Source organism: Neurospora tetraspora (genome assembly GCF_033439725.1).
Source record: "Neurospora tetraspora strain CBS 560.94 chromosome Unknown B0H65scaffold_3, whole genome shotgun sequence".
NCBI lineage: Eukaryota > Fungi > Ascomycota > Sordariomycetes > Sordariales > Sordariaceae > Neurospora > Neurospora tetraspora.
In genome coordinates this window covers 2130192-2155740 of record NW_026944385.1, presented here as the reverse complement: position 1 = coordinate 2155740, position 25549 = coordinate 2130192, and the positions used below count along the sequence as shown (strand labels likewise).

At 51.2% G+C, this 25549-nt stretch overlaps 6 protein-coding genes and 2 non-coding genes across 8 annotated transcripts; 6 read left to right on the top strand and 2 right to left on the bottom strand.

Moving 5' to 3' along the window:
* The first annotated feature begins 3222 nt into the window (after window positions 1-3222).
* On the top strand, window positions 3223-6769 carry B0H65DRAFT_158064 (uncharacterized protein). The gene is made up of 3 exons (XM_062821192.1): window positions 3223-3640; window positions 3711-5445; window positions 5505-6769. Exons 1-3 carry the CDS (start codon window positions 3332-3334, stop codon window positions 6725-6727), a joined length of 3267 nt encoding a protein of 1088 aa, XP_062682957.1. The 5' UTR covers window positions 3223-3331; the 3' UTR covers window positions 6728-6769.
* Window positions 6770-8031: 1262 nt separating this feature from the next.
* On the top strand, window positions 8032-12682 carry B0H65DRAFT_158044 (uncharacterized protein). Its single transcript, XM_062821191.1, has 4 exons — window positions 8032-8307; window positions 8414-8453; window positions 8533-8652; window positions 8730-12682. The coding sequence occupies exons 1-4, from the start codon at window positions 8262-8264 to the stop codon at window positions 12388-12390; spliced, it is 3867 nt and encodes a 1288-aa protein (XP_062682956.1). The 5' UTR covers window positions 8032-8261; the 3' UTR covers window positions 12391-12682.
* A 356-nt stretch (window positions 12683-13038) lies between these two features.
* On the top strand, window positions 13039-14278 carry B0H65DRAFT_423690 (uncharacterized protein; the record flags this gene model as incomplete). The annotated part of the gene is made up of 3 exons (XM_062824473.1): window positions 13039-13105; window positions 13186-13688; window positions 13763-14278. The coding sequence occupies 3 exons, from the start codon at window positions 13039-13041 to the stop codon at window positions 14276-14278; spliced, it is 1086 nt and encodes a 361-aa protein (XP_062682955.1).
* Window positions 14279-15240: 962 nt separating this feature from the next.
* On the top strand, window positions 15241-17334 carry B0H65DRAFT_547684 (uncharacterized protein; the record flags this gene model as incomplete). The annotated part of the gene is made up of 1 exon (XM_062829534.1): window positions 15241-17334. One exon carries the CDS (start codon window positions 15241-15243, stop codon window positions 17332-17334), a length of 2094 nt encoding a protein of 697 aa, XP_062682954.1.
* A 477-nt stretch (window positions 17335-17811) lies between these two features.
* On the bottom strand, window positions 17812-19222 carry B0H65DRAFT_423460 (uncharacterized protein; the record flags this gene model as incomplete). The annotated part of the gene is made up of 3 exons (XM_062824457.1): window positions 17812-18395; window positions 18514-18658; window positions 18740-19222. The coding sequence occupies 3 exons, from the start codon at window positions 19220-19222 to the stop codon at window positions 17812-17814; spliced, it is 1212 nt and encodes a 403-aa protein (XP_062682953.1).
* A 949-nt stretch (window positions 19223-20171) lies between these two features.
* Window positions 20172-20277, top strand: B0H65DRAFT_t207. The gene has a single exon. It is a non-coding gene; the product is annotated as a tRNA-Met (tRNA).
* Window positions 20278-20675: 398 nt separating this feature from the next.
* B0H65DRAFT_507859 (uncharacterized protein) lies at window positions 20676-23381 on the bottom strand (the record flags this gene model as incomplete). The annotated part of the gene is given in 7 exon segments (XM_062828177.1): window positions 20676-21742; window positions 22047-22194; window positions 22204-22210; window positions 22414-22793; window positions 22803-22863; window positions 22973-23182; window positions 23257-23381. Coding segments are annotated over 7 exon segments (1998 nt in total).
* A 1753-nt stretch (window positions 23382-25134) lies between these two features.
* Window positions 25135-25208, top strand: B0H65DRAFT_t208. Its single transcript has one exon. It is a non-coding gene; the product is annotated as a tRNA-Val (tRNA).
* Window positions 25209-25549: the final 341 nt, after the last annotated feature.

Below are 25549 nucleotides of genomic sequence, written 5' to 3'. Positions count from 1 at the left end.
AATATAATCTTTGTAAATTACCTCTAATAAATTTACAATAATACTCAATTAATACAACTAATCCCAACCAACGCTAAAAATATTAAATTTTATAAGTAATCGAATTAATTTTAAAAACGCTTAAATATATAATTTCCTAAATTTATTACTAAAATTAAACTAAACTCCTTAAAAAAGAGAGACCGACCGCAATTCTCTAGCACCCTAATTAAAGAACTCAAACTCACCCACTAATAAAATATCCTTCGACTTTATCTTTAATAAAGATTACCCTACTCCTCCTAATATATTACTACCCGTATCCTTTCTTATAGGATTTTACTTTAATAAACGTATAAAAAACAAAATTTACTATAATTTTAAATTATAGAAGGCTATATTCAACGTAAGAAAATTATACTAACTTACAACTAAATATTACAATAAAATAATTATGAAAGTAGAATTAAAATACCTTTCCTAGAAAAATAAAATTATTACCTAAAAAGAATTCAATTTTCTCATTTTTACAAACAAACTCTAAATTATTTACTATCAAAAATTACCACCACCGCCAAAAAATTATAAATCTCTTAACTACTACTTCTTTAGGGACTTCTTTAAAAAAATAGAATAAATCTATTTTAATAACTATAAAGAAATAAGGACTTACATAGAAATCAATAGGGACGAACCTAAAACTAAAGTGAAATAACTACTTAATTATATATAAATATATACGTACAAATTCTTTAAAAATAATAAATTTAATAAAACTAAAAGATATTTTATTATATATAGAGACTAGTAAAAGAAAGAAATAAAATAAAAAACGTATACCTCTATATTCGCCAGCCGATCCTTTCGTACCCTCATTACTATAATTGTACGTTTTAACTTCGAATTTATTTAATACAACGCTATTAATATTTTCGTTAATATTTATATAAATAAAGAAATTTATATACGTATACTCCTAGGATACCAAGTACCAAGTAAAATATTAAAAAATTATAAAAGTATTATACAAATTACAACATTCTCTACTTCTCTAGTAATACGAATTTATTAATACATTTACTACTATAAATTTCGAGGCGGTCTTAGAGAAACCCTATGTTCTCATTAATAATAGCGTATTCGTCTTCTATTACGTCGATAATATTATTTTTACCTTCTACTATAATAAAAGTAAAAAAGCTTATAAATATATAAATAACCTCAAACAATAATATTATTTTACTAATAATAAAGAATTATAATCATTTTTAAATATTAAAATTATACGAAACCGTAGAATACGAAAGATCTAACTATTTTAATAATTATACTTATATAAAATCTACCGCTTTATAAACGATAAAAGAATAACGTAGTAACTTATAACCAATATTAAATTCATACCCTTCAAAAATAAAGTATTTAACAAATTAATATACTAGTATTAAATCAAAATCGGCTCTATTTTTTACATAATAGTTATAACGCAACCGGATATTACTTTCATTATAAACCGTTTTGCTAAATATAATTATAACCCTAATTTAAATTATTATAAAGCTATAAAGAAAATATTATACTATTTATATGCTACCGTAAATATAGCATTATACTATAAAAGCGATAATACCCTACAAATTACATTAAATATATCCTTTATAAATAATTTTATAAATCGAAAAAACTTACAAAATTTCACAATTAAACTCTTTAATAGTCTAATATATTAAGGAACTACTAAATAAACGACCGTAACTACATTAACGATTAAAATAAAACTTATTACCCTCTTAAACGTAACAAAGGAAACTATCTTTACAATACGTTTAATACAAAGCTTAATTATAAAACTTATAAATCCTATTCTAATTATCAATTATAATAATAAATAAACAATTAAGGTAATAACGGTCGAAGCCTCTAAGCTAGTAACTAAATTAAAGTACGTAGATATTTATAAGTACTAACTCAAATAGGAAGTTATAATTAAAACTATTAAAATTAAATATTTAAAAATAATAAAAATACTTATAAACGGTTTAATAAAGGTACTATCTACGTAAAAGTATATAGAATTTAGGAGATTGCTAGGAATAGCTTTAATTAAGGAGAAGAAAGAAACAAAGGAATATATAATAGATTATATTAAATTGGAAAATATAGAGGAAATAATTAGAAATAGAAAGGCAATATATAAATAACTTTAGTTTTATCCTTAAAAGGGGATTTTAATTAGGGAAGTATATTAATTTAGTAGGCTATATTTAACTAGTAAGACGAGAGTTCTATAAAAGAATTAGCCTCCCAGCCACCCCAATAGCGCTACAGACCTTCCTAATACTCTAGGATCCCCCAACCTATATATACAGTTTTACTACTCTACATACTCAATTAATACAGCGATTACCCATATTCTCTATATTTATACAACCGTGCAATCTGACACTCTCCGCTTCCCCGCAATACCTTACCCTTTTTCCCCAGCTTTTCGGTTGTTCGATCCCCCGGGTCTCCATCGTTCGTCATCTTCAAGACAACCTCGCCTCGGCTTCTCCCGACTTCTTCCAGTCCTGGTTCAGGAGCGGTGAACATAGGTACTCTCCGAGTTGGCTGATGGAATTACCATCTTTGAGTTGAAGATGTAAGTGGATTATCGTTTGGTCTGCCTGTTCCTCAATAACCATGGCCGGACAGGTTCTTACCGTTGGACATTCTTCAAGCTTAATTTATGTCAAAAAAGAATGCTTCACGGTTTAGCACCCCACCACCTGAATGCGAGTTACGTCCGGAATTTGCGAGACAATGTCCTTCGCCAACGAACTTCACCGACCAATCATGAAAGGGAAAATATACTTCCCCAAGTCCCCAACCTCGCTCGCTTCCCCTTCCCCAAGCTTCTTTTTATCCGCTGTACCAGTAGCGATCCGCCGCCTCCATCTCCAACTTTGGTTCCTGGGGTACGGTAGCGTGACCGAGGTGGTATTTGCTGGCTCACTAGCCTCTCGTGGGGAAAGCGAGCCAGGTCGACAGGGTCAACGATGACCTTCCGGAAGAACGAATGCGACCTATCCAACGGTTTACCTTCCTGGTTAATTAATTTATCCACAAACGTGGGAAAGGGCAGCAGCACCATGCCGTCACCGGGGGCATATGGGCCGTCTCGTGAACGCTCGCCGCTTCGGTATATTATCCCGACCTCCACCAGTTGATCTGTGATGTCGATGTCTCCTCACCGTGTTGTTCTCCCACGCTGCCGGATAGACAAGCTCTCTCAAGCATTCGTTGATACCCATCTCCCATACAGTCGCTACTGTATAGCTCGGGTATAGCGTGCCATTGAGTCCTCCTCACAATGCTCCTCACGGGCGCCAAGGGGGCCTTATGGCTCGCCTTCACCTCCGTGGTCTCGGCCCTAGGCCAGGAGCCCATTATCTCCTTCGACAAAGCCCCGGGTGCTCTCCAGATTGCTGGTGGCAAGATTTCCAAAGGTCAAATTCGTGTGGCCAAGAACGAGTACTGGGGCGTCATCCGCGCTGCTGGCGATCTCGCTCTTGACTTTGGCCGCGTCACTGGCACGAACTACACCCTTTCCAATGGCGAAAAGGGTGCCGGTCCGGCCGTTTACACCTACAACCCGGTCGATAACATGAACAACACTCATGTAAGTACCTTCCTTCCGAGCACCAATAAAGCCCGGACAGCCGGATCAGAGTTAGCTGACAAACCAATAGTACAGCACCACTGGCGTCGCAAACTTCACCGGACCTGCCTACTTTGACCCCTCCCCGTCCGACACCGTGATCATTGCCGGCACCATCGGACACTCCGAGATTATCGACAGCCTCATCGCCTCCAAGAAGCTCGACGTGTCGGCCACCAAGGGCAAATGGGAGTCTTTCACCAGCCAGGTGATCAAGAACCCAATCCAAGGCTGTTCTTCAGCACTGGTCATTGCCGGAAGCGACCCTCGCGGAACCATCTTCGGCATCTACGACGTGAGCGAGCAGATTGGCGTTAGCCCGTGGTATTTCTGGGCCGACGTGCCGACCAGGCAGAACAAGAACATCTACGCCCTAAACAAGAAGAAGGTCCAGGGACCGCCGTCTGTCAAGTACAGAGGCTTCTTCCTCAACGACGAGCAGCCGGCTTTGACCAACTGGGTCGAGGAGCATTGGGAGAGGACGCCCTATGGCGCCGGCTACGGGCCTGCCTTTTATGGCCTCATCTTCGAGGTTCTTCTTCGTCTGCGTGCCAACTACCTCTGGCCCGCTCTCTGGGGAACCATGTTCGAGGTCGATGACCCGGGCAACCAGCCTTTCGCCGACGCTTTCGAGATCGTTCTTGGTACCTCTCACACCGAGCCCATGATGCGTGCGCAAAACGAGTTCGGCCATTTCTACCAGGGTCCTTGGGCGTACAACCTGAACAACGAGACCATCGATGACTACTTCCGTTATGGTGTCCAGAGAGCCAAGCCCTATGCGCGCAACAGCCTGTGGACGATGGGCATGCGCGGCACCGGTGACACGGCCATTGAGGGTCTTGGTGTTGACCACATCGTGGACATGCTGACCACTCTGGTCCACAACCAGCGTCAGATCCTGGCCGAAGGGCTGGGTGTGTCCGATGTCACCACCGTCCCGCAGGCGTGGTGCTTGTACAAGGAGGTCATGACTTACCTCTCCGCCGGCCTGGAAGTTCCCGACGACATCACCCTGCTGTGGGCCGACGACAACTGGGGCCATGTCCGCCGACTTCCGCTGCTCAACGAGACCACTCGTGCCGGAGGCGCTGGTGTTTACTACCACTTCGACTACGTTGGCGACCCGCGTAACTACAAGTGGATCAACACCGTGCAGCTCTCCAAGACGACCGAGCAGATGCACATGACCTATGCTCGCGGCGCTGACAGAATCTGGATTGTCAACGTCGGCGACATGAAGGCGAACGAGATCCCCATCAACCACTGGTTCGACCTGGGCTATGACATGAAGAGATGGGGCGTTGACAGCACCGAGGAGTGGGCCAAGACCTGGGCCGCTCGTGAGTTCGGTTCCAAGTATGCCGATGAGATCGGCGACATCATGATCAAGTATGCCATGTACGCTAGCAGACGCAAGTTTGAGCTGGTCGAGCCTCAGACGTACTCGGTCATCAACTACAACGAGGCCGACGCCGTTCTGCAGCAGTGGGCTGAGCTCCGTGCCCATGCCCAGGCTGTCTATGACAAGCTCGACGAGGCCTACAAGCCTGCCTTCTTCGAGATGATCCTCCATCCTACTATTGGTGGCGAGGTCGTCCACAGGATCTATGCGGGTGGCGCGAAGAACTTGCTGTACTCTGGCCAGAAGCGTAACTCTGCCAATGAGGTGATCAACCAGGTTTTGGCGGCGTCTGATGAGGACTGGCAGTTGCAGGAGCGCTGGGATGCTTTGCTCGGCGGCAAGTGGAGGCACTTTATGGATCGTAAGTTGAACTCCTTTCGTTAAAAGAAATTCGTAGGAGTTGTGCTAACCGACTGGCAGAAACCCATCTCGGATATGATGGCTACTGGCAGCAGCCCATGAGGAACACCTTGCCTGCCATGGTGTACGTCCAGACACATTTTGTTTCTTTGGCTGGCCACGTTGGTGTCGGTGTCGAGGGTTCGAACGCAACTGTCCAGGGTGACGACAAGTACCACTCCAACAGCGGCAACAATCTCTCGCTCCCACCCATGGATCCCTACGGCCCGGCTACTCGTTACTTCGACGTCTTCTCTCGCGGTACCAAGGACTGCGCATGGCAGGCGGCTCCATGGCAGCCATGGGTCAAGTTGTCGCAATACAACGGCACAGTTGGACCCAAGGGCTCCGACACCCGTGTCCATGTCTCGATCGACTGGTCCAAGGCGCCCAAGGCAACCTTCTCCAGCACCGTGAACATCAACGTCACGAACTCGTGCCGCGGCCTCGACCGGAACGGCTACGCCGAGCCTATGGTCCAGGTCCCCGTGCAGATCCGTTCCGTGTCATCCAACTTCACCAAGGGCTTCGTCGAGTCCGACGGGCACGTCGCCATCACCGGCGCCCACTACTCGGCCATCATCCCGCCCAAGCAAAAGTCCAAGCTCAACGACAAGGTGACGTATCACACGCTGAACAAGTACGGCCGCAGCGGCAGCGGCATCGGTCTCGTGCCTCTCAACACGGAGAAGCTCACGGTCCAGACCGCGCCCGCACTCGAGTACGACCTCTACTTCTTCACCAACCACACCAAGGCCAACGTGACCGTCCTCATGTCTCCCGCGCTCAACTACCTCGGCGAGTGGGCGCCTCTCGAATACGGCATCTCCCTGTACCCTGCGGGAGCTTCCGCTCCCTCCGAGCCCAAAATGGTCCGCCCCGTCGGTCCCACCGTCGGCGCCAACCTGCCCGAGGGCTGGGGCTACGCCGTCGCCGACAGCGCGTGGGGCACCGTCGGCAACTACACCACCAGCACTTTTGCGGTGCCCCAAGAGGGCGCGTACAAGCTCCGCTTCTGGGCGCTCATGCCGGGTATTGTGGTGCAGAAGATCATTGTCGATATGGGCGGCGTCCGCAAGAGCTTCTTTGGACCGCCGGAGAGCTTCATGGTCGGTAGGGACCAGGTGGGGAAGTATAACCAGACTAGCTTTTTGGCGGAGGTTGATACCCTTGGGGGTCTGTATGAGAAGCAGGAGAATAAAGGCAGACGGGCGTTGTTCCTGGATGCTGCGACTGCGGCATGATTTGATGATGATTAAATGGGATATGAATGGATGAATGATGTTGGGAAATGGAAGCTGTATGAGCAGCGAGTGAAGTTAATGCTTCTAGTACATAGTTCTTAATGATATGACCTTATGTCTGAGTCTGTGTTCATGCCTAAGTTGGAACATTGGGTGCATTGACGCCACAGCTTGCGGATGAATGCCACGTGCGAAGACGGAAGTCGAGATGAATGGCGATGTTTCCTGTCGGGTCGTGGATGGTGGACTTACAAGTGGAAGTGGAAGTGATGCGCTGTAACACTGCTCCGTCATCCCACCTGTCACGAGGTGACTAGAGCGACTGTGTAACTGCATAGCGCGACTGTGTGGAGATATGCGCCGGGCAAAGGTGTAAGACGTTTAAGTTAACTGAGAAGGTTAGGGTTAGTTAGTGTTAGTCCCGGGGGTGCAGGGGGCCGGTGAGAGGCCCCCGCGTGTGAATGTGAATTCGGCGCTCGAAAAGATGTGGTTTTGAGCTTTCGTTGCTGTTGTTTGGAATGAAGACTTCCGGTGATGGTTGTCATGACTTTGGCCCCGCAGATTTGATGCCAGCTTTGGAGGTGAGACCTGTGCGGCCTTCAAATTTGTATAGCCCCACACAGTCGCGCTAGGCAGTTACACAGTCGCTCTAGTCGGCTCGACCTGTCAGCCACTTGTTCAACGCTAGCTGCAGCTGTAGCGCTGTGGTGAAACAAAGTCGGGCAGGGGCGGCTCGGCAGGCAGGGTTCACATCCGGCGCCAAGTGGGGCCTGCCACCTCGGCAAATCGTTGTTGCAGCAACCAGCGGGCCCGATAAACACGCTTCCACTTCCCTTGGAGCCCGGCGCGCTGGAAACATGGAGGAGAAATGGAATCGATCGAGCCGACCTGAACCTATCCATCTCTCCATCATTCTTCCCTTTCGCAAAGCGAGTGGAAAGGACTCTTTTTTCGATAACGACGCTTGTTTCTTCTTCGCCTCTCCTTCTCTCCCTTGCGTCTTGCATCCGTCTTGCATCACGAGTCGCATCCATTGTTTTGTTCTTTACTCTTTTTTTATTTACTTTTGCATGACCCACCACCCCCCTCCATTGTCAACATCGCACACCAACAACCCAACGCCTTGGAGGGACTATAACGAAAACCTACCATCGTATCACGACACGCAGGCAGACAGACCACATTTTGCAAAACATAGCACACGACGATTAGAAGACGATTACAAGACGACCTTACAAAATACACGACGACGACCAAAAAAATCACCTACCTGTATCGCTCTTATTTCTTTCTTGGACGAAACGGGATACCGACTCAACTGCACTCTCTGCTGCCTGCCGACTTACCTAACATTCGATTACACAAGATACTATAACGGTCCTTTGTCTCCTCTTGCTTTGGATCCGCATGCTCTACAGAAAGGACGCCGGGTGCCTGCAAAAGTTCACATAAACCGGACCAAAGGAGAACAAGGTGGACTGGGCCGGCCACGGACAGCAGACAGGTGGAGGTGCGAGCATAAGAAATCCCCAACATGTCGGGCTATCCAGACCCGAACGCTTCGTCCATTACGGTCGCAGGTATGTTTCGCAAGTCTGTGCAGTCGTATCATTGCTTTCTTGCTTGTTTTTGTTTTGCTTTGTTGTCTAGAGAGGAATGCGCTTGCTGACTTCAAGCATGCTATAGTTCGTGTCCGACCGTTTACAATTAGAGAAGCTGCCCAACTGTGAGCAATACCACCACCCCATAGATAATGCGCTCGACATACTGGACGAACCGAGACTGACGAATGCGGTGGCATACAGGGTCAGGAGAGATGAGGGCACGGTATTCCTGGGAGACGGGTCGCTGGCGGCTGCGCCAACCCCGAAACTCAACCAGAGAGGAATCCGGCCGGTGATCAAGGTGGTGGATGATAGATGCCTGTAGGTTCTCTTCTCCAGAGGCAGGACTGATGGGCTAGCCAAACCAGTGATGCTAACAAGTCCACCGAATTGACAAGTGTTTTCGACCCTCCAGAAGACAACCCAATCCAAAAATTCTCTCGATCAGTCGTGCCAGCGATGGGCAAGAAAGTCAAAGATCAAGTCTTTGCCTTCGACCGAGTATTCGACGAGAACACCTCCCAGGTGGAAGTCTACGAAGGAACAACGAAGGGCCTCTTGGATAGTGTCCTCGACGGCTACAACGCGACTGTCTTCGCCTATGGCGCCACCGGCTGCGGCAAAACCCACACCATTACCGGAACGCCCCAGTCCCCAGGCATCATCTTCCTCACCATGCAGGAGCTGTTCGAAAAGATCAACGAGCGCAGCGGCGAGAAACACACAGAGGTCACCCTCTCCTACCTCGAAATCTACAACGAGACCATCCGGGACCTGCTCGTGCCTCCTGGCAGCGCCACCAACAAGCAAGGGTTGATGCTGCGCGAGGACTCGAATCAAGGAGTGAGCGTTTCTGGTCTGACGAGCCACAAGCCCAAGGATGTGCAGGAGGTCATGGACATGATAGTACAAGGCAACGAGTACCGTACCGTATCCCCAACAGCCGCCAACGCGGTCTCGTCACGCTCACATGCCGTTCTGCAAATCAACGTGGCGCAAAAAGACCGCAACGCCGCCGTCAATGAACCCCACACCATGGCCACGCTGTCCATTATCGACTTGGCCGGAAGCGAGCGCGCCAGCGCAACCAAGAACCGCGGCGAACGGCTGATGGAGGGCGCCAACATCAACAAGTCCCTCCTCGCGCTGGGCAGCTGCATCAACGCGCTTTGCGACCCGCGCAAGCACAACCATGTCCCTTACCGAAACAGCAAGCTGACGAGGTTGCTCAAATTCAGTCTAGGCGGAAACTGCAAGACGGTCATGATTGTATGCGTGAGCCCGTCGAGCGAGCACTTTGATGAAACGCAGAACACGCTGCGGTACGCGAACCGAGCCAAGAACATCCAGACAAAGGTCACGCGCAATGTGTTCAACGTCAATCGTCACGTCAAGGACTTTTTGGTCAAGATTGATGAGCAGATGGCGCTTATCAACGAGCTCAAGGCCCAGCAGCGCGATGCCGAAAAGGTCTTCTTTGCAAAGTTCCTCAAGCAGAGCGAGAAGCGCGATGCCGTGGTACGAGAGGGTCTGGCCAGGCTGCACGCCGCCTACGAACATGCTGAGAAGGACCGCATGGAGGTGATCGGATTCATGAAGAAGCAGCGCGCCATTGAGCGAAGAATCGGCCTGCTGTCGTCTTGGATCGCAGCCTTTGACTCCGTTTGCGATGCGCGCGGGTGCGCGAGTGAGGAGGAGATGCCTGCGCCCTTGACGGCCATCCGCAAGACTGCCATCGGCATCATGAACGAGCTCGAGACCAGTAGGAACCACATCCACCAGCGCCTGGGGAGGTGCAATTGGGAGCGATCCCTCGATACAGCGCTTCAGCACAGCATTTCGCAGTTACCTGCTATGGGCGGGAACAGCGAAGGATGTAACGCCGAAAGGGACATTCTCGCGCGGGAGGCGGAGTTGCTGAGAACAGGATTCATGCGCGATGCATACCATGAGGTGGTTGAGCAGGATAAGGCTGGTGATGCAGCGGTCTTGCAGACGCTACTGATGGCGCAGTTTGAGATCATGGCGAGCCTAGAGGAGTTGTTGAGGATGGAGGAGCGACAGGCGGTGGAGCATGCGAAGGGGATGGTGAACCGGCTGTTGGAGACGGGGCTTCAGGCGGCTGGGCAGGTTGTCAAGCCTGATGGAAGTCTTTCGACTGCTGGGTATCGGGGAACAGGACTCAGTGTGCCCAAACTTAGGAGGAAGAGTGGTGCGATTAATGGCGCAAAGACGATTCCCCAGCCGGTGTTTACCCCTAGCGCGGCGGTGGGAACGGCAACTTCGACTTCGACCGAGACTGCTATGGACATCTCGACGGAGCCGGAAGCGGACGTGGAGCCGCAAATGGAGACCTGGGACGGGGAGAGCATTCCTCATCTTTCACCGGTGAAGGCAAGGAAGGTCGCCTACGCGTCATCCAAGAAGGCCGGCACATCGTTTACGTTCACGCCCGTGAAGAAGAAGCCCTCTGTGCGGTGGAGAGACGATGAGACAGAGGAAGGAACATTAGCCGACTTTGAGAAGACGCCGCAAAAGTGGGATTCGAGTCCCGGCGAGCCTGAGAATGGCATCTCGCCTGTACGACCGTCGATGCCGAGTTATCTTAGCGATATGAAGAGTCCCCCGCCTCCACAGCGCGACAATACCGATGAGGACGTGGAAATGGACGATGGAACCGGCCCGGCGTTGCCATCAATCCCAGATCTTTCGGGATTGTCTATCGGCAAGCCGAACAGGTTCCAGGCCGGATTCTTATCCAAGTCTAGGACTTCGCTGGCTGGATCAACCCCCGGATCGACCCTCACTGGCAATGGAGTACTTCAATCGCAGCCACCACCGGTCTTTAACTTGAACCTGGCCAACAACAATAATGTTGCTTCACAGCCGAACGGAGGTGATGAGGAGAGACCAGCGCAGCCGTTGAGGAGTATACCCGTAAGTCGAGCAGCTAATGCCTACTCTTCCCCGGTCTCGTACTCCGCCAAGGCACCGAACGCGGCTCCTTCGACCTCGAACACGATGAACAACGGCAACCAAGATGGAAGCCCCAAGATTCCACCTCCACCAACTATGTCCTCCTTACAGCAAGTCGACGAGAACCAGCCGCCCGTCGCCATGCGCAAGTCATCCTCTCGATTGTCACTCGGCTCCGCCATTCCGCGCCGCCTTTCTACCTCGCCCCGTTCAGCTTCTGGTGGCTCGACGGACTCGGATAACTCCCTAGTCATCGACCCCCTCAAACTCAGATCGGCCCTGCAGGAGAAGAAGCGTCGCGACAGACTTAGCTTGATGTCGGGCACCGCAGCGTCGATCGCCAAGGCCAAGCGAAGGGCGTCTAGCGCGGCGCCGCTTTCAAACGGCGCCAGTAGCGGTAACGGCTCGGCTTCGACTCCTGGACCAGCGGCGTCACGACCGAGTGTCGCCAAGGTCTCACACAGAGCCAGTGTCGGCCACGGCAGGTCGAGCATCGGCGGCCACAGAGCCAGTTTCGGAGGCAGTCTGCATGGAAGAGCCAGTATGGGCGCTCACCACCGAGCTAGCATCGGTGCAGGCGGCCACCCGGGCCTCGGAGGAGCTGGACGGAGAAGCAGTATGGGCGTGGGCGGCGGCCCACTGGCTAGCGCCACGAATGGCATTTCGAGACATCGAAGGGGCAGTAGTCTAGAGAAGTCGGGTGCGGCGGCTACCACTAGGAAGGGAGGAATTCCGTTGCCGACTATCACGGGGTCGCCTCCTGTTAGAAGCGGAACGACAGGGTTGGCTGCTAGGAGAGTCAGTTTGGGCCCGAATAGCTCCTGGCTGGTGGAGACCGGGATCATGGGGCCAAAAAGTGGCAGTGGTCTCACGAATGCGCAACCTAGGAGGATGGGTATTAATGGGAATGGGAGTGGCTTCGGCAAGGGAAGTCCAAACGGAGGGGAAGATGACAATTCTGCGTCGGGGACGACAACCGCAAATAGGCTGAGCGGGTTCGGGTCTTTTGATGGTAAGAATAGGAGGATTACCATTGGGGCCGGGCCGACTGGTAAGAAGTCGAGCTCCTCCCTTTGGCAGTAAGGAGGATGAGGATCTTATTGCATAGCGTATGCTGCTGGATAAGGGTTAAGCGTCGTCACTTTAGGCTAGATGGATCTTTGCATACCATTCATGTACTGTTGTTGTACATGTGTTTGGTCGGAGTTGTGGTGGGGTTGGAGTTAGCCTTCTTGTTTCTTTCGTTCAGTTGGAAGGCTTTTTTCCCATTGATAGTCTTCGCATTGCTTGGTAGAAAGCTGCGAGTCAAAAACATGTCCCTGAGTACATGTTACTTGTACATAATTAGCGAATTCTTACTTATGATACCTCTCCGATTTGAAGCTCATCGGTAATGTTGACGATGAGGGGTATCACGTGCTGTGCCTGTGGCTGAGTGTGTTGAAAGCGTTACCAGCCACAGTTCAATTTGCCGGCCAGCTTGGTGCTACTGTGGCTGAACATTTGTTGTCCGCGCGCGTCGCTACGACGGCCGCCGCGATAACCAAAGCTCAATTGACTGCAATTCCATCATCGCCAACCCACCAAGAACAACGAAGCATTTCTATTCCCATTGACGACGACACCCACCCCACACTGCGCCTGTCAACAACCACGTCGACTTCTGTCTAGCTAATCTGAATCGGATTAATCTTTCATTTCCATCGCACAACACACCACAAATCAATCAAGATGGGCAAGAAAAAGAGAGGACACCCCGACGTCGAGGAGCTCCTTGCTCGTCCATGGTGCTACTACTGTACGTAGCATCTGTTTGCGCCATTCCTTCATGTTACCAAATTGCAGTCTTGGGCTAATGCAGATACTTCAACCACACAGGCGAGCGTGACTTTGAGGATCTCAAGCTCCTGATTTCCCACCAGAAAGCCAAGCACTTCAAGTGCGACCGATGCGGCAAGCGACTGAACACGGCCGGCGGTCTCTCCGTCCACATGAACCAAGTGCACAAGGAATCGCTCGATAAGGTCGAGAACGCGCTGCCCAACCGACAAGGGCTCGACATTGAGATCTTCGGCATGGAGGGTGTCCCCGACGACATTGTCCAGCAGCACAACCAGCGCATCATCACAAACTTCTACACAGCACAGGCCGAGCGCCATGCCGCTACAGGCAACCCGCCGCCGGGACAGGCTGGTGGTCAGGGACCCGCCAAGAAGATCAAGGTCGAGACTCCCGAAGAGTTGAAGAAGAGGTTGGCCGAGCACAGGGCAAAGGTCGCGGCGATAAAGGCGAATGGCGGCGTGGTACCGGTCCCTGTTGTTGTGCCGAAAGCTCAGCCTGCTTCTGTGTCGCCGGTTGCTGGTCAGAGTCCGGCGCAAGGCGTAAGTTTTACTGTGGTGTCTTCTGCTACGACCCCAAAGTCAGACAAGCTAACCTATCCTATTTACGTCAACAGGCATCTCCTTTCCCTCCCCCGCAACCAGGATTTCCGTACCCCCCACCCGTCGGCGTCCCCGGTGCCTTCCCACCTCCAGTACAACCAGGTGTTGTTGGCGCCTACCCTCCCGTCTACCCCCCTCCCGGCGCAACACCCACACCCCCCGGTGCGCCGGGCGGCCCGGGCTTCAACCTCCCTGCCAGACCGACGGGCGGCGCTCTGCCGCAGAGATCCCCTTACTACAACAACTACAACGGTGGCGCAGTGCCGCCACCAGGTGGTGGATACCCTGGCGCCTCGACTGTCGATGAGCTGGTGTCGGGCGCGGCGAGGCAAGGGGATGAAATCGATCAGCTTATCCGTGCCGCGGAGCAGGGAAGCAAGCCGCCTGCCAGGGCGGGAGAGGACGCTGCTGGTGGGGAGAAGAAGGGTAAGAGCAAGGACAAGAATATGCGGATGGTGTATGGGGATAGCGAAGTCAGTCCGGAGGAAAAGATGGCGCTGCTGCCGAGGTATGCGGTTTCTGCGGCGTAGAGCCTCTCCGGGAATAGATGGATCTTGGCCCCCATCCGAGAAAAAAAAACGATGGGGCCATTGAGATGGTAGTTACTGCCTTTGTGTTGGTGGTATTACTACTGGTATGTCTTGTATTGTTTGAGGTAAACATGGCACACGGGGATGGTGAATGGGCGTCAAAACGATATTATTGTTCTGTTAAACACTAGGTATGTCGGTCTTATCGAGTTGTACTTGTTATGTTTCGGGAAGTCGTGATCAAGATGATACCAGTGGCAGGCAAACCCATAATCGCGATAAAGCCCTCCCTTGCTTTCGGCTTACAGTGTCAACATTCGCCCCCTTTCACTCGATAACCAAGGGTAAGTAAGGCCATGTTTTGGTTATCTGGGTGATTCTTCTCTGATGGTCTAAATAACACATCACGGTCTGATTCTGTCTAAGTGTAAACTCTAAAAACAAATAACTGCTGACTGGAATGACATAGCCATCAGCTCCAATCCCCTCAAAACATCAAAACACTCAAGCACACAACAAAGATGCTAGCGTCGAGGGCCCTCCATTCACATGAGACATACCATGCCGAAGGTCTGCGTGAACTGTGAAGCTCCAGGGGGGGTCGCGCGTTCTCGTTCGTTGGATTGTTTTGACCCCACATTCCCAACTGGAAAACAAACAAACAACGAACGAACACTTTGCACCGAAAATGTCAATTGCAAACGCGGTTGATGCGAGGTTGACGGCATATTCGATCCCCGTCTGCCGTGAAATCTTTAAGAAGTCCCGAGTCCTCCATGTTCTGTTTCCACCTGCATGTCGGGAACCTTGTCACTTTGTCACTTTCTTGTGAATCGATTTGACTCGCTCTCTGCCTCGCTGCCACCTGGCTGGTAACATTGCTTTTTTTCTATACTGTCCGTTTGCATTGTTTATCCATCGAATTTCTACTTCATCGATCACACTCGACGGACATACAAAACATGACGCACCTCGACCTCGATGATTTGAACCTCCCCATAGCGCTGAGACGCACGCGTCGAACTGGGACTGGAACTGTGCGCCGGAGTCCTACTTCCGGCGTAGATGTGAGAAGTGCGATCAGGAACAAGAATCCGGCAGTCTCATGCACACGAGAGCTATCACCGCCTACTCCCCCGACGACACCACGGCAGAACTTGTTGAAGAATAAGATAACGAAGACCAAGACCGTCCGGAGGGGCAACAAAATACACTTCTCAACAGGCGGCACTGGCATGCAACTGGTGGAAGACGACGAACTCTCACTATCAACTGGCCTGACGCCTATGGTCCGGCGCACATCTTTGCAACCCCCGTCACCAGCGCCAAAGTGTCTATATAAGAGTCACAATACAGCAGCAGTCACACCATCACGTCGACGGTCTGCTCCCACAAGATTAACATCAACAACACAACCCGGCAACACCACCTCCAACCCAGACCTTTTTGGCGCCGAAGCTACCTCTGCACACCTTCTTCCCCTCCGCCAGAGCCACAAGCGCCGCAGCATCCAGATCCGCCGCAACGCTTCTCTGAGCAGCGCTCTAAGCGAGGAGAAGATGAACCGCGTCTACACCGAACGGCGCAAGAGGGAGAAGGAAGCCCAGGAAGCGCAGGAGGAGATTGAAAGGCTTAGGGCTGAGTTGAAGGAGAAGAACGAGACGATTGAGAGGTTTCAGAATGACGATACTGTGGAGTTGGAGTTGCCACTGGAGGTTGACGCTGGGAGGGTGTGGGAGTTGGAGAGGGGGAGGGCGGTGGGGCAGGCTGCTGTTGTTCAACAACTACGTTCGCCAGAAACACCTAGTAACCCAACTTTTCACACCGCATTGTCGGTGAGGCGTGGTGAAGATCTGGGAGGAGATGATGGGGATGATAGGCAGCACATGGGCATGGGCATGACATTGGATCACCCGCACCGGCACCACTATGACCCCGGCTCAGGCTCGGAGACGGAGGCTCTGAGCTTAACAACATCGCAATTCGGTGAAGCCATCCGTGCCCAGCTGGATTGCAGCACACCACCTCCCTCGGGCAGTCGGGCACGTCATCGTCGTCCACTTCCAACGACAACAGCAACAGCAACGGCAGCGGGAACAACAGCAGCAGCAGCAGCAGCAGCCAGAGTGGGAACAAAACCCTTCCCCAGCCCGCCAACCACCAGCCCTATGGGTATGGCTATGACCATGATGCCCGTCACCGGCCATGGTACGGAACTACCCATAACACCGTGCTCCAACTCCCGACATGGAGGGTCTGCCTTGAGTTCGAGGCGTACGTCTAATGCTACTACCATTCATGCTCACAACCTAAACGAAGGGCTAGAGGATACACCAACCCGTGCCTCAGGTTCTGCTTCATCATCAACCCGCCCCCAACAGCACCACCAGCAATCCCCCTCCTCACCGTCAACAGAGCAGCAAACCCAACTCCAAACACTCACCACCCAAAACACCACCCTTCAAGCCTCCCTCGACCGCACCCAACGCTCTTTACGCGTAGCTTTGCAAATGGTCAAGAAACTCCAGTTGGAAAGCGAGCATCTGCGTGGTGAGACGTTACTCCTTCAAAGGGAGAAGAGGGAGTTGATGGAGGTTGTTAATGACGTACAGGGTATGGTGAGGAGGAGGGATGAGATGTGGAGGGGGAGGATGAGGAGGTTGGGGGAGGGGATTGTGGAGGGGGTTAGGGGTGCTTTTGAGGAGGTTATTGAGGAAGGGTTGGATTCTGGGGTGGGGGTGGAAGTAGAGGAGGGGCTGTCAACGGCGCGGTTGTCGAGGAAGAGGAAGAGGGGGAGGGAGGAGGACGATGATGCTGATGAGGAGGACCAGGTTTACGAGGACATGCAGGAGCGGGAAGGTGGAGATGGTGAAAGTTGTGATTTGGGAAGTGGGAACTCAGGTGCTGGTGGTGGTAGTAGTGATAACGGTAGTTACGATGATGGGCTTGAGGATATGGAGCGCCGGATTATGAGGGTGAGGGAAAGGATGATGAGGAAGAGAAGGAGGAGGACCGGTGGTTTCGGTCCGGAGGAGGAGACAGATCCTGACGCTTGAGATATTGAGGTTGGTCATGTCTGGTGTCTGGTGAGATGGTGTTCCAGGGCATATATGGCGTTCGTTGTGGGCCTCATTGTTAGACGTTAGGCGTTAGGCGCTAGTATTCTGGGTTACTGTCCATGGCATATCATCTTTACATACAAGTAGGAACATGTGAGGCCAGTATTTACATAGAAGTTGACGCATTGCTGTCTACCTCTACCTCTTTACTCTTTCTGGCGACACTTGGACCCTATGTCTTCGGCCGACCCATCTTTCCATGCGGATATACCCACAGTAGCAATCTGATGTAAACTATATCTGCTGTGCCTTCGGAAACCAAGAGTTCAACCTTCATCGAACCCGGAACTATGTTGCAGGAAATGTGCTATGGTGGTAATAGAGCGTTTGCAACCATTGCCCTTGGACGAACAAAACCAGTGAAGCGCTTGCTCATTCCCCATCCGCTCCTTGTCCTCCTTCAGTCCAACAACTTTAGGCAACCGATTTTCCATCCTTCGTCTTCTTATTTACGCCACCAGCCTTACATTTGACGTCCTTGTCTTTCCCATTCTGACAGCCAGCCGTCTCATCCACCATAAGCAACATGCCAAACTCCAGATTATCTCGCCTCTCCTTGGTGAGATTGTCAAGGTTGTATTGCAGCCTGTGATGTTCTCTGTAAGCCCTGAACCGGGCCGTGTTGGCTTGAGGTGGGATTGGATGCGGCCAGTCCGGCGAGAAGTGAGTATCTTGATCAGCCCGCATTTGCCGGATCATTTCCGCAACCAAGGGCCAGACCTCTTCACGATGGTCTAGTGCGCGACCTAGGTACGACAATTTGCGCATATGCTTCACGTATTGTCTCTCTCTGGAGTCCGGGGGAAGGGCCATAGTCGCCTCGCGGGCTGCGCTAACGAGTGCTGGTGGTGAGTCCTCCGGCCAGATGCAATCCTTCGCCTTCCAGGTCGCGTGGAATACCGGTCCTATCTCGTAGGAAGGAAGGGGGACAGTGATGTAGCTCCTGGTTGTGGAGTAGAAGGTTTTGAAGCCGAATGTGTTGCGTGTAGCGGACGGGACTGTGGTGGCAGTCAGTTAGGGGAGGTATGGTGAACGATTGGAGAGTAAAGAGCAATGTGAGGAGAAAATGGGGGGGCGGTGGGAATAAAGGGTGGGATCCAGAGGAGCGCGACTTACCGGAAAAGTAGCTGGCCGCATAGTCTATCACGGCCTTGACATTTACCCTGTGTTTGAGAATGAAATAGACCGCTTCGATGTGAGATAGCTGGTAAATCAACCCCAGCAGCTCCTCCGGACAGAAATTCCGACTCGTATGTTTCCGCTGGTGATGGTACAAACATTTGAATAGACTCTCGCTCGATCCAGCGTCCGGTTGTTGGTTCCCGCCGTATACCACAGCGACTTTTCGGATCCCCTCAAGCTGTTGACGGATCGCTGTGACGTCCAGGGTAGAATTGTAGACTCGGTTTCGTGGGTGCCATAACCGCACCCTACTACCTGATTTGTCGGGATCAAATTCGAGAACCACGAGATCCGTGGCGGCGTCAATCATCCACGAGCCATCCTTCGAAATTGGCAGACGGTGCACCTTTAGGGTGTTTTTGCGGATCACTTCAGCCGCGATGGGGGAAAAGAGTGCAATATCCTGTATGTTGTCAAACAGGCGATAACCGGAAGTATCGGCACTCTTGTCCCTGGGTTTTAGGATCACAGACCAAAACCGGTCATTATCCATAAATCTAGGACTTTGATCGCGCGTCACTTTCACAAAGTGAATCTGTGGCTTCCGAAGCGCCTCGTGGAAGATCATGATTTGTATCTCCGCGGGAAGCCTGCTGAAAAGCGGCATCGGCACCACCTGAGGTTTCTTCTTTTTGGGAGGCATGATGAGAGGATGGGGCGTCGTTGTTGGTTCCCTGTTGCCGAGATGTGCTGGAAGTGGTTGTATTGGGGAGAACGGAAGTCGGCGAGTGATCTTGCGGGGATTTGCTCGTGGGGATGAACAAGAGCTGGGTGGTTTGTTTAGCGGAGAGCGGGAGTGAATGGGGCGGAAGACGGGTGAAGGGAGGGCAGTGTCCTGGCACCATTGCTTGTCTGCACAAGACCCAGCTTGGGACCAGCTCGACCTGGAACTGAGTAGAGATCTGAAGCTTAACTGAGAATCCTGCGGAAGAACCCCACCCCTCGCTTTGGATGAGATGAAAAAGGGAAGGTTGTGCAGTCATTGTGCAAACGGCAAAGGGCAGTCCCTCAAGATGCGGTCTGTAAATCCCGTTTAACCACAAGCTTTTATACTTCTACCTTATCCCCTCCACTCAAGGTCATGGTCGGAAACGCCCCTTCATACAACTACCTAACGGGCTCCCCATCCGCAAAGACGCATGACGCCTTCCCTGTCGCGACACTCAGAAATCCAGAAAACTTGGAAGTTACTAAGAACAAAATTTTGCCAGGTAAGTGCAGGCGAGGCAACTCCTTGCCAAATGGATTGGAGGGAAGGATCGTTTCGGGGGACTGTCACTTGAGACGAAAATCGATGTGCATCATTACAATTTACACCCACAGTTGCGATTCTGATGCGAAGGAAGACGCCAATTTCTGAAATTGCACGATCCAAAACAAAGGAACATTAAATCTCCTGCCATTAAAAATTCAGGTCAGATTCTATATCAACTGAAAACAAAACAATTGCTGTAAAAAAACGCCGAGTGTCCATCCAAACATTCACGTTATTGTGTCACATCTCAGCTCTTCCCCTGCCTCATTATACCACCTTGCTACTTAAGGATTGCATCCGGAGCGTTTTTCCATCAACAGCCTACAACAGGTCGCTAGGGACCTTGGCGCAGTTGGCTAGCGCGCAGGTCTCATATCTAACTATGATCCGGTGTAAATATTGGAGTAATCCTGAGGTCGGGAGTTCGAGCCTCCCAGGTCCCAAAATTTTTGCACTTTTTTGCTACTTGTAGCAAGTAGTATTCTATTTTCGAGTTTGCATGGCTTCTTCCTCTTCTCGTCGTGATTTTTTTTTTGTCTTTCAGTTTGTAAATAATTTATCGCGGACAATTCCTTCGGTTGACATGGTGAAAGTGCAGGAACACCGGCAATGTTGTGTTCGCAATGAACAACGAAATCCTCCTTTCGGCTCGAAGTTTACAACTGTATTACATTTGAAGCCCAGAAAAATCATGCCATGGTATTTCCAATAACATATGTAGGTCCCCCCCTTGTGTCTGCCTCCTCTCCTCAATCATGATATATCCAAGCCCGCAAACTACATGCAAACATGCTAAAACAGATGTGCCACCGTTACCAGACTTCCCACCACCTACAATTTCCTACATCAGCTCCGCAACATTTCCCCTTGGAAGACTATTCCCTCCTCCAAGCTCCGAAACTCCCTTTAACGAGCTCTGATCCAACAACTCAAACCTCGTCCCCGCCTCCCTCACCTCATACACGCCCAACGCACCACTCGCATCGCCCACGATCAACCACTTTCCATCCGGACTAAACTCAAACACCGTGATTTTCTTGATCGCCTCAAACTGTCCAAAGCTCGCAAACCCGCTCACCGCCGCCGCATCCGGCCACTTCCACACCATCTCCGCCGTCGTCACATCGAGGATGACAAACTTCTGTATCTCGGGATCGCAGTACGCCACGAGCCGACAGTCTGGCGACACGCACGCCTGCACGTTGGGGATGGGGATCAGTCTGGTCGTGTTGGTGGGCATGTCCCACACCAGGACGAAGCGCTCGGGCGTTGGGACTCGTGTTTGTCTGAACTTGCCGCCGGGGAGCGGGATGTTGACGTGGCTGGCGGGAATCCAGATGGAGACGGTCACGCTGCCGTGGGAGACGAGGACGGAGGGCAGGGCGGTCTGTAGTTGCGTGTAAGCGGGCGCGCAGAAACGGTAGGGTTTGTGTCGTTTTGGATCGCCGGACTCTTGGATGTGTGAATGGACGCTGTTAACGGGACTTCGCGCTTGGAGTTTGGCTTCTTGGACTGGAGTAAGATGCCAGGCCACGAGGAGGATGTTTGAGTTGATATCTCTGGGCGGATCGCCAGGTCTGGGGCCTGCGGCAGCTATTAGGAAGGGTGAGTCGTTGGAGAAGGCTAGCTCCGGCCACTTGGGAAGGAAGGGAAGATCGGCCTTTGTCAGATCAATGCAGCTGCTTGCGTCTTCCCAGAAGGGCTTCTTAGCACCCGGGTTGCGTGATAGGAAGTACCGATCGATCCGGTCAGCCCCGGGCCGGTATATCACAAGGGGGGCGTAACTGTTGTCGAGTTTGTGGCTGGCGGCCCAACGGTGCGCTTCGTCAATAACCTGGACCTTCTTTCCGGATCCTCCCTTGGTGAAGTTGTAGATCTCGAGATCCAACCCGAAATGCGTAGTGATTCCTATAAAGCAAGGGGACGTGGGACCTTCGGATAGAATTGAATGGCTCCGGACAAAGTACTCTCTTGAACGGGGCTGCGCCGGCACGTACGATTTGATCTTGATAGTGCTATGGACTGTGTTCTTCGCAATCGCCCATATCTTAACTGTGTTATTGGAATGCTTGGTTGCCAAATAAGAGGCGGTTGGTGAACAGTCGATATGGAAGACGTCGGAGCCTTTGCCCTTGTCGGTAAGGTGTCGTACAGGCACAAGCTCGGCTCGGTGTGATTGCACAGTTACTGTGCTGCTTTTGTATGCGGTTACGTGACCCGCTGACTTGATGTGAGACCATTGAGGGGTAGGACTGAGAGGAGTGGTGTTTGCTGGCCATTGTTGGCTTTGGGACTGGGACGGTGGTGACCAGCGAGAATCGTGTATAGTAGCCGGGGATAAGGTACTTGCTGACAATGTGCTAGTCGACATTGTAGCTATAGACGGCGCGGTCGTAGACGAAAAGATCCCACTATCGTAACCAAGGCGGTAGGTCCCTGACCCCAACGACCCGGATGATTGGGGGTTGGGGAAATAACCTCGCGAGCTTTCACCAGGCGATATGGAGGCTCCAACAGAGCCAGCTGTTGCAGCGCGTAGCATTTGATGTGGCGATTGTGGTGTGGATTTAAACCCATACTGTTCGGGATTCTGAATTGGCTGAGGTTCGGACCATCGGTCAGCTCGTAGGTCCTGGTGTGGTACATAACTTGCTTCGAAAGGTTCGGATCTCGCGGATGGAGAACCTCGGTCCCAGCTTTGTTGGCTAGAAGGGGGTGACTGTGCCCTTTGTGAGAATTGTATGGATGTAGGAGACTCCGGTGTTGGGGCATGTCTCGAGGGATCCAGAGGCGAATTCCGAAGTCGTGGGGACACTTGCTGGGGTTCTCTCCTCGGACTTGAAGCAACTGATGCAGGGTTCTCTCCGCCGTTATAGAAGGGAAGTGCTATGGCTCCGGCTGGGGGGTACCATGGCCCCGCTGTTTCGTAGACGCTGTTTATGACGTACTTTGGCGATGACTGTTTTACTTCTTGCTGTGTTGGGGCGCTAGGGGGTGTTGCCGGTTGCTGTGACTCGAGATTTAAAGATCTAACACCGTTCTGTACGGCATCGACATCGGGTGTGGACGTTGAATCACTGTTTCTCGGTTCTGTTAGCGGGCCTTCTCATGACATTGCAAAGGTCTCATGTGACTTACAGGTCTTTGGGAGGGCCATCGCCTTTGATCACAGGGGAATCGGCACCAGTGATCTCCAAGCAATTGATCACGGCATTCATGTATGGTTCCAGCCAAGTGTTCCTATTGTCGAGGCCTGTCAACGCAGTATGACTGCGCAACCGGTCTACTTCGGTCGTTATTTGGGATTTGGAGGTGTCTAAGTTGCTGGTGTCGGAATTGAATGGTGAACTTACAGAAAACGTCAGTTTCAAGAGGATTTTGGGTGAAGAAGAGTTCAAGGAACGCGATTAGGCAAAACTTACTGATGGTAATTCACAACATCAAGGACAAGTCCCAGCGCACGCCGATACGTCTCAATATCCCCTCGAAGCTCCGCCATATTTGCCCTTCCTGAAGAGACCCATTCATCCGCGCCATGACACTGCATCAGAATGTCCTCTATCCGACTGAGCACATTACCGCAATCCTCCAGAAGCGACAGTACCTGCGCTTGCAACAAGAGAGGAATACTGTGTTCGTCACGCAGCAGCTCGAGTAAGAGGCGCATGTCAGAAAGCTCTCGGGTAAATGAAGAAAGGTCCGCATGCGCGTTTCGAACGGATCGTATAAACCGTGTAATGGTTCCCAATGTTGTCGATATGCCGGCAAGGATATAGTCGACAGGCCCAGCAGCGCTGGCCGCCGGACGCCAGCCAGCAGGCGGAGGTGCCTCCATCCTCTGGTAACGAGCCGAGCACCTGGATGATAGTAGACTGGTATTTTACCTCTGCGTGGCAGACTTGGAGCCGGCTGATCTTCTACCCTGCTTGGGATATCGCCGAGTTCCTTGGTGGCCTTAGGTGGTTTATCGGATGAATGAAATTTGGATTCTTCTCTTGAAAATGTCTCATGAACTGCGGACCGGCAATTGGGTCGTGGAGCGTTCGCTTGCTGCCGAAAATCTATTGACGAAGATCAACTTGTCAACTGGGCAACGTATGTACTGGGGACAGTTCTTTTTTGGGGAGAAAGATGGAGAATTGGTTGCCTGGACTCGATCTCGTGGCCAGAGCAAATTTAGGGACAAAGACGTGGCTTGGCTGGGAAGGGCGGACAAAGAAGTATACAGTCTGTTGACAGAACTTGTGAAGCTGGAAGAGGTGAGGCGGGAGTGCTGGGGGTCCATGTGTTCACACCCGGCAGCTTGGAGAACTCGTCAGATTATTGACAGCTGAACGGCGCCTAAGTCTAGACCTCAATGGACAAGAGACCAAGTGGAATGCCCGATCCCGAGGGCTTCACTAGATGCGTGTGGTTCTGGAAGGTCTTTGCGAGAATGGGAATCCGGCAGGTGGCGTTGCGGGCCAAGCCAAGTGTTCACGTACTGGAGGCTGTCGTTCTTTGTTTGCCATGCCTACCCATCGCATCTGGCCAACCCCCCGCCGCCCCCTGCCGCTATGAGATGGTGCCGAGTGCAATGGATGAACACTTTGTTCCTCTTGTGGGGGTGGAGGATGCAAGCCCACGGCATCCTTTCTTGATGAGAAAATGGCAGACTGGCCAACGGGCGGCCTTCTTTTGCGCCATAGAGCCGAGCATATGACGGCGATGAGACCCCTGCATTCTCGTGGAGGAAGCATGGCTCGTCTTTGTATGCGTCATGGTCAGTGCGGATATGGTGGTTCTTGGGGCAAACTGGCGAGTTTGTGTCCTGGTATTGATGGGTTTGTTATTTGGAGAGTGAGACTATCGACTGAAAGGGTGCCTCTCGGGGGGCAGGGTGCATATTGCATAATGCATTAAACCTAAGAGCAGGGAGGAGGACCGGACCGCCGGAATTGCGAGGATGCATATCGGGACATCCTGGTGTCTAATGATGAAGTGTTTAACGGTAGGGCGCTGCTTGCGCAGGATCGTGCAAAAATCTGTAATAGTCCACAAACCAGTCGCGGAAGGGGAATGGAAGTAGAATTGAATTGCAGTTTGGAAAGATGAGTTTTCACATACATTCAATGTCAGAAAAGTGAACGGAAAATGGCCGAGGCAGGCATGAAGGGAGAGCTCCTTCCGTATGTGCATCATAACCACTTTTCTTGCCGACCTCAGTTCCTTCCGGTTGTCGATGGGGGGTATTCTCAAGATTAAAGTTGTGGCAGTCACGTACTTGAGATGATGCTTTGGAGCGCCATTCAACAAAAAACGGTCCGATGGTGTAGTTGGTTATCACGTCAGTCTAACACACTGAAGGTCCCCAGATCGAGCCTGGGTCGGATCAATTTACTTACTTTTTTTCCGTTTTTTTTTTTCGTCCCATCGGCCAGCGGGGTCTCCGGTGCTGTTCCTCAATCTCGGCTTCACGATTTCGCGCATCATCTTTTGTTCTCGCTGAAACCTGAAGCATCAACTCAAAATCACAACGACAAAACAGAACAAGAATCGCGAGAATTGTTATGAGAGACAAAAGATAACATTCATGTGAACACCAAATGCTATCTACCTTGTCCAGAGGTCCACCATTCGTCACGGTCCATGCTCCCCAGGTCGCATCTCCGTCATCGTCAAATCGTGTCCATCTGATGGCTGTCTCCCGCTTCTTTTCTTTCTTTCCTGTTGTTT

Coding starts and splice junctions, on each gene's coding strand:
- B0H65DRAFT_158064 (XM_062821192.1), top strand. CDS start 3,332: ATGCTCCTCACGGGCGCCAAGGGGGCCTTATGGCTCGCCTTCACCTCC. Junction 3,641..3,710: donor ATAACATGAACAACACTCAT/GTAAGTACCTTC, acceptor ACAAACCAATAG/TACAGCACCACTGGCGTCGC. Junction 5,446..5,504: donor GTGGAGGCACTTTATGGATC/GTAAGTTGAACT, acceptor ACCGACTGGCAG/AAACCCATCTCGGATATGAT.
- B0H65DRAFT_158044 (XM_062821191.1), top strand. CDS start 8,262: ATGTCGGGCTATCCAGACCCGAACGCTTCGTCCATTACGGTCGCAG. Junction 8,454..8,532: donor ATTAGAGAAGCTGCCCAACT/GTGAGCAATACC, acceptor GGTGGCATACAG/GGTCAGGAGAGATGAGGGCA. Junction 8,653..8,729: donor GTGGTGGATGATAGATGCCT/GTAGGTTCTCTT, acceptor CGAATTGACAAG/TGTTTTCGACCCTCCAGAAG.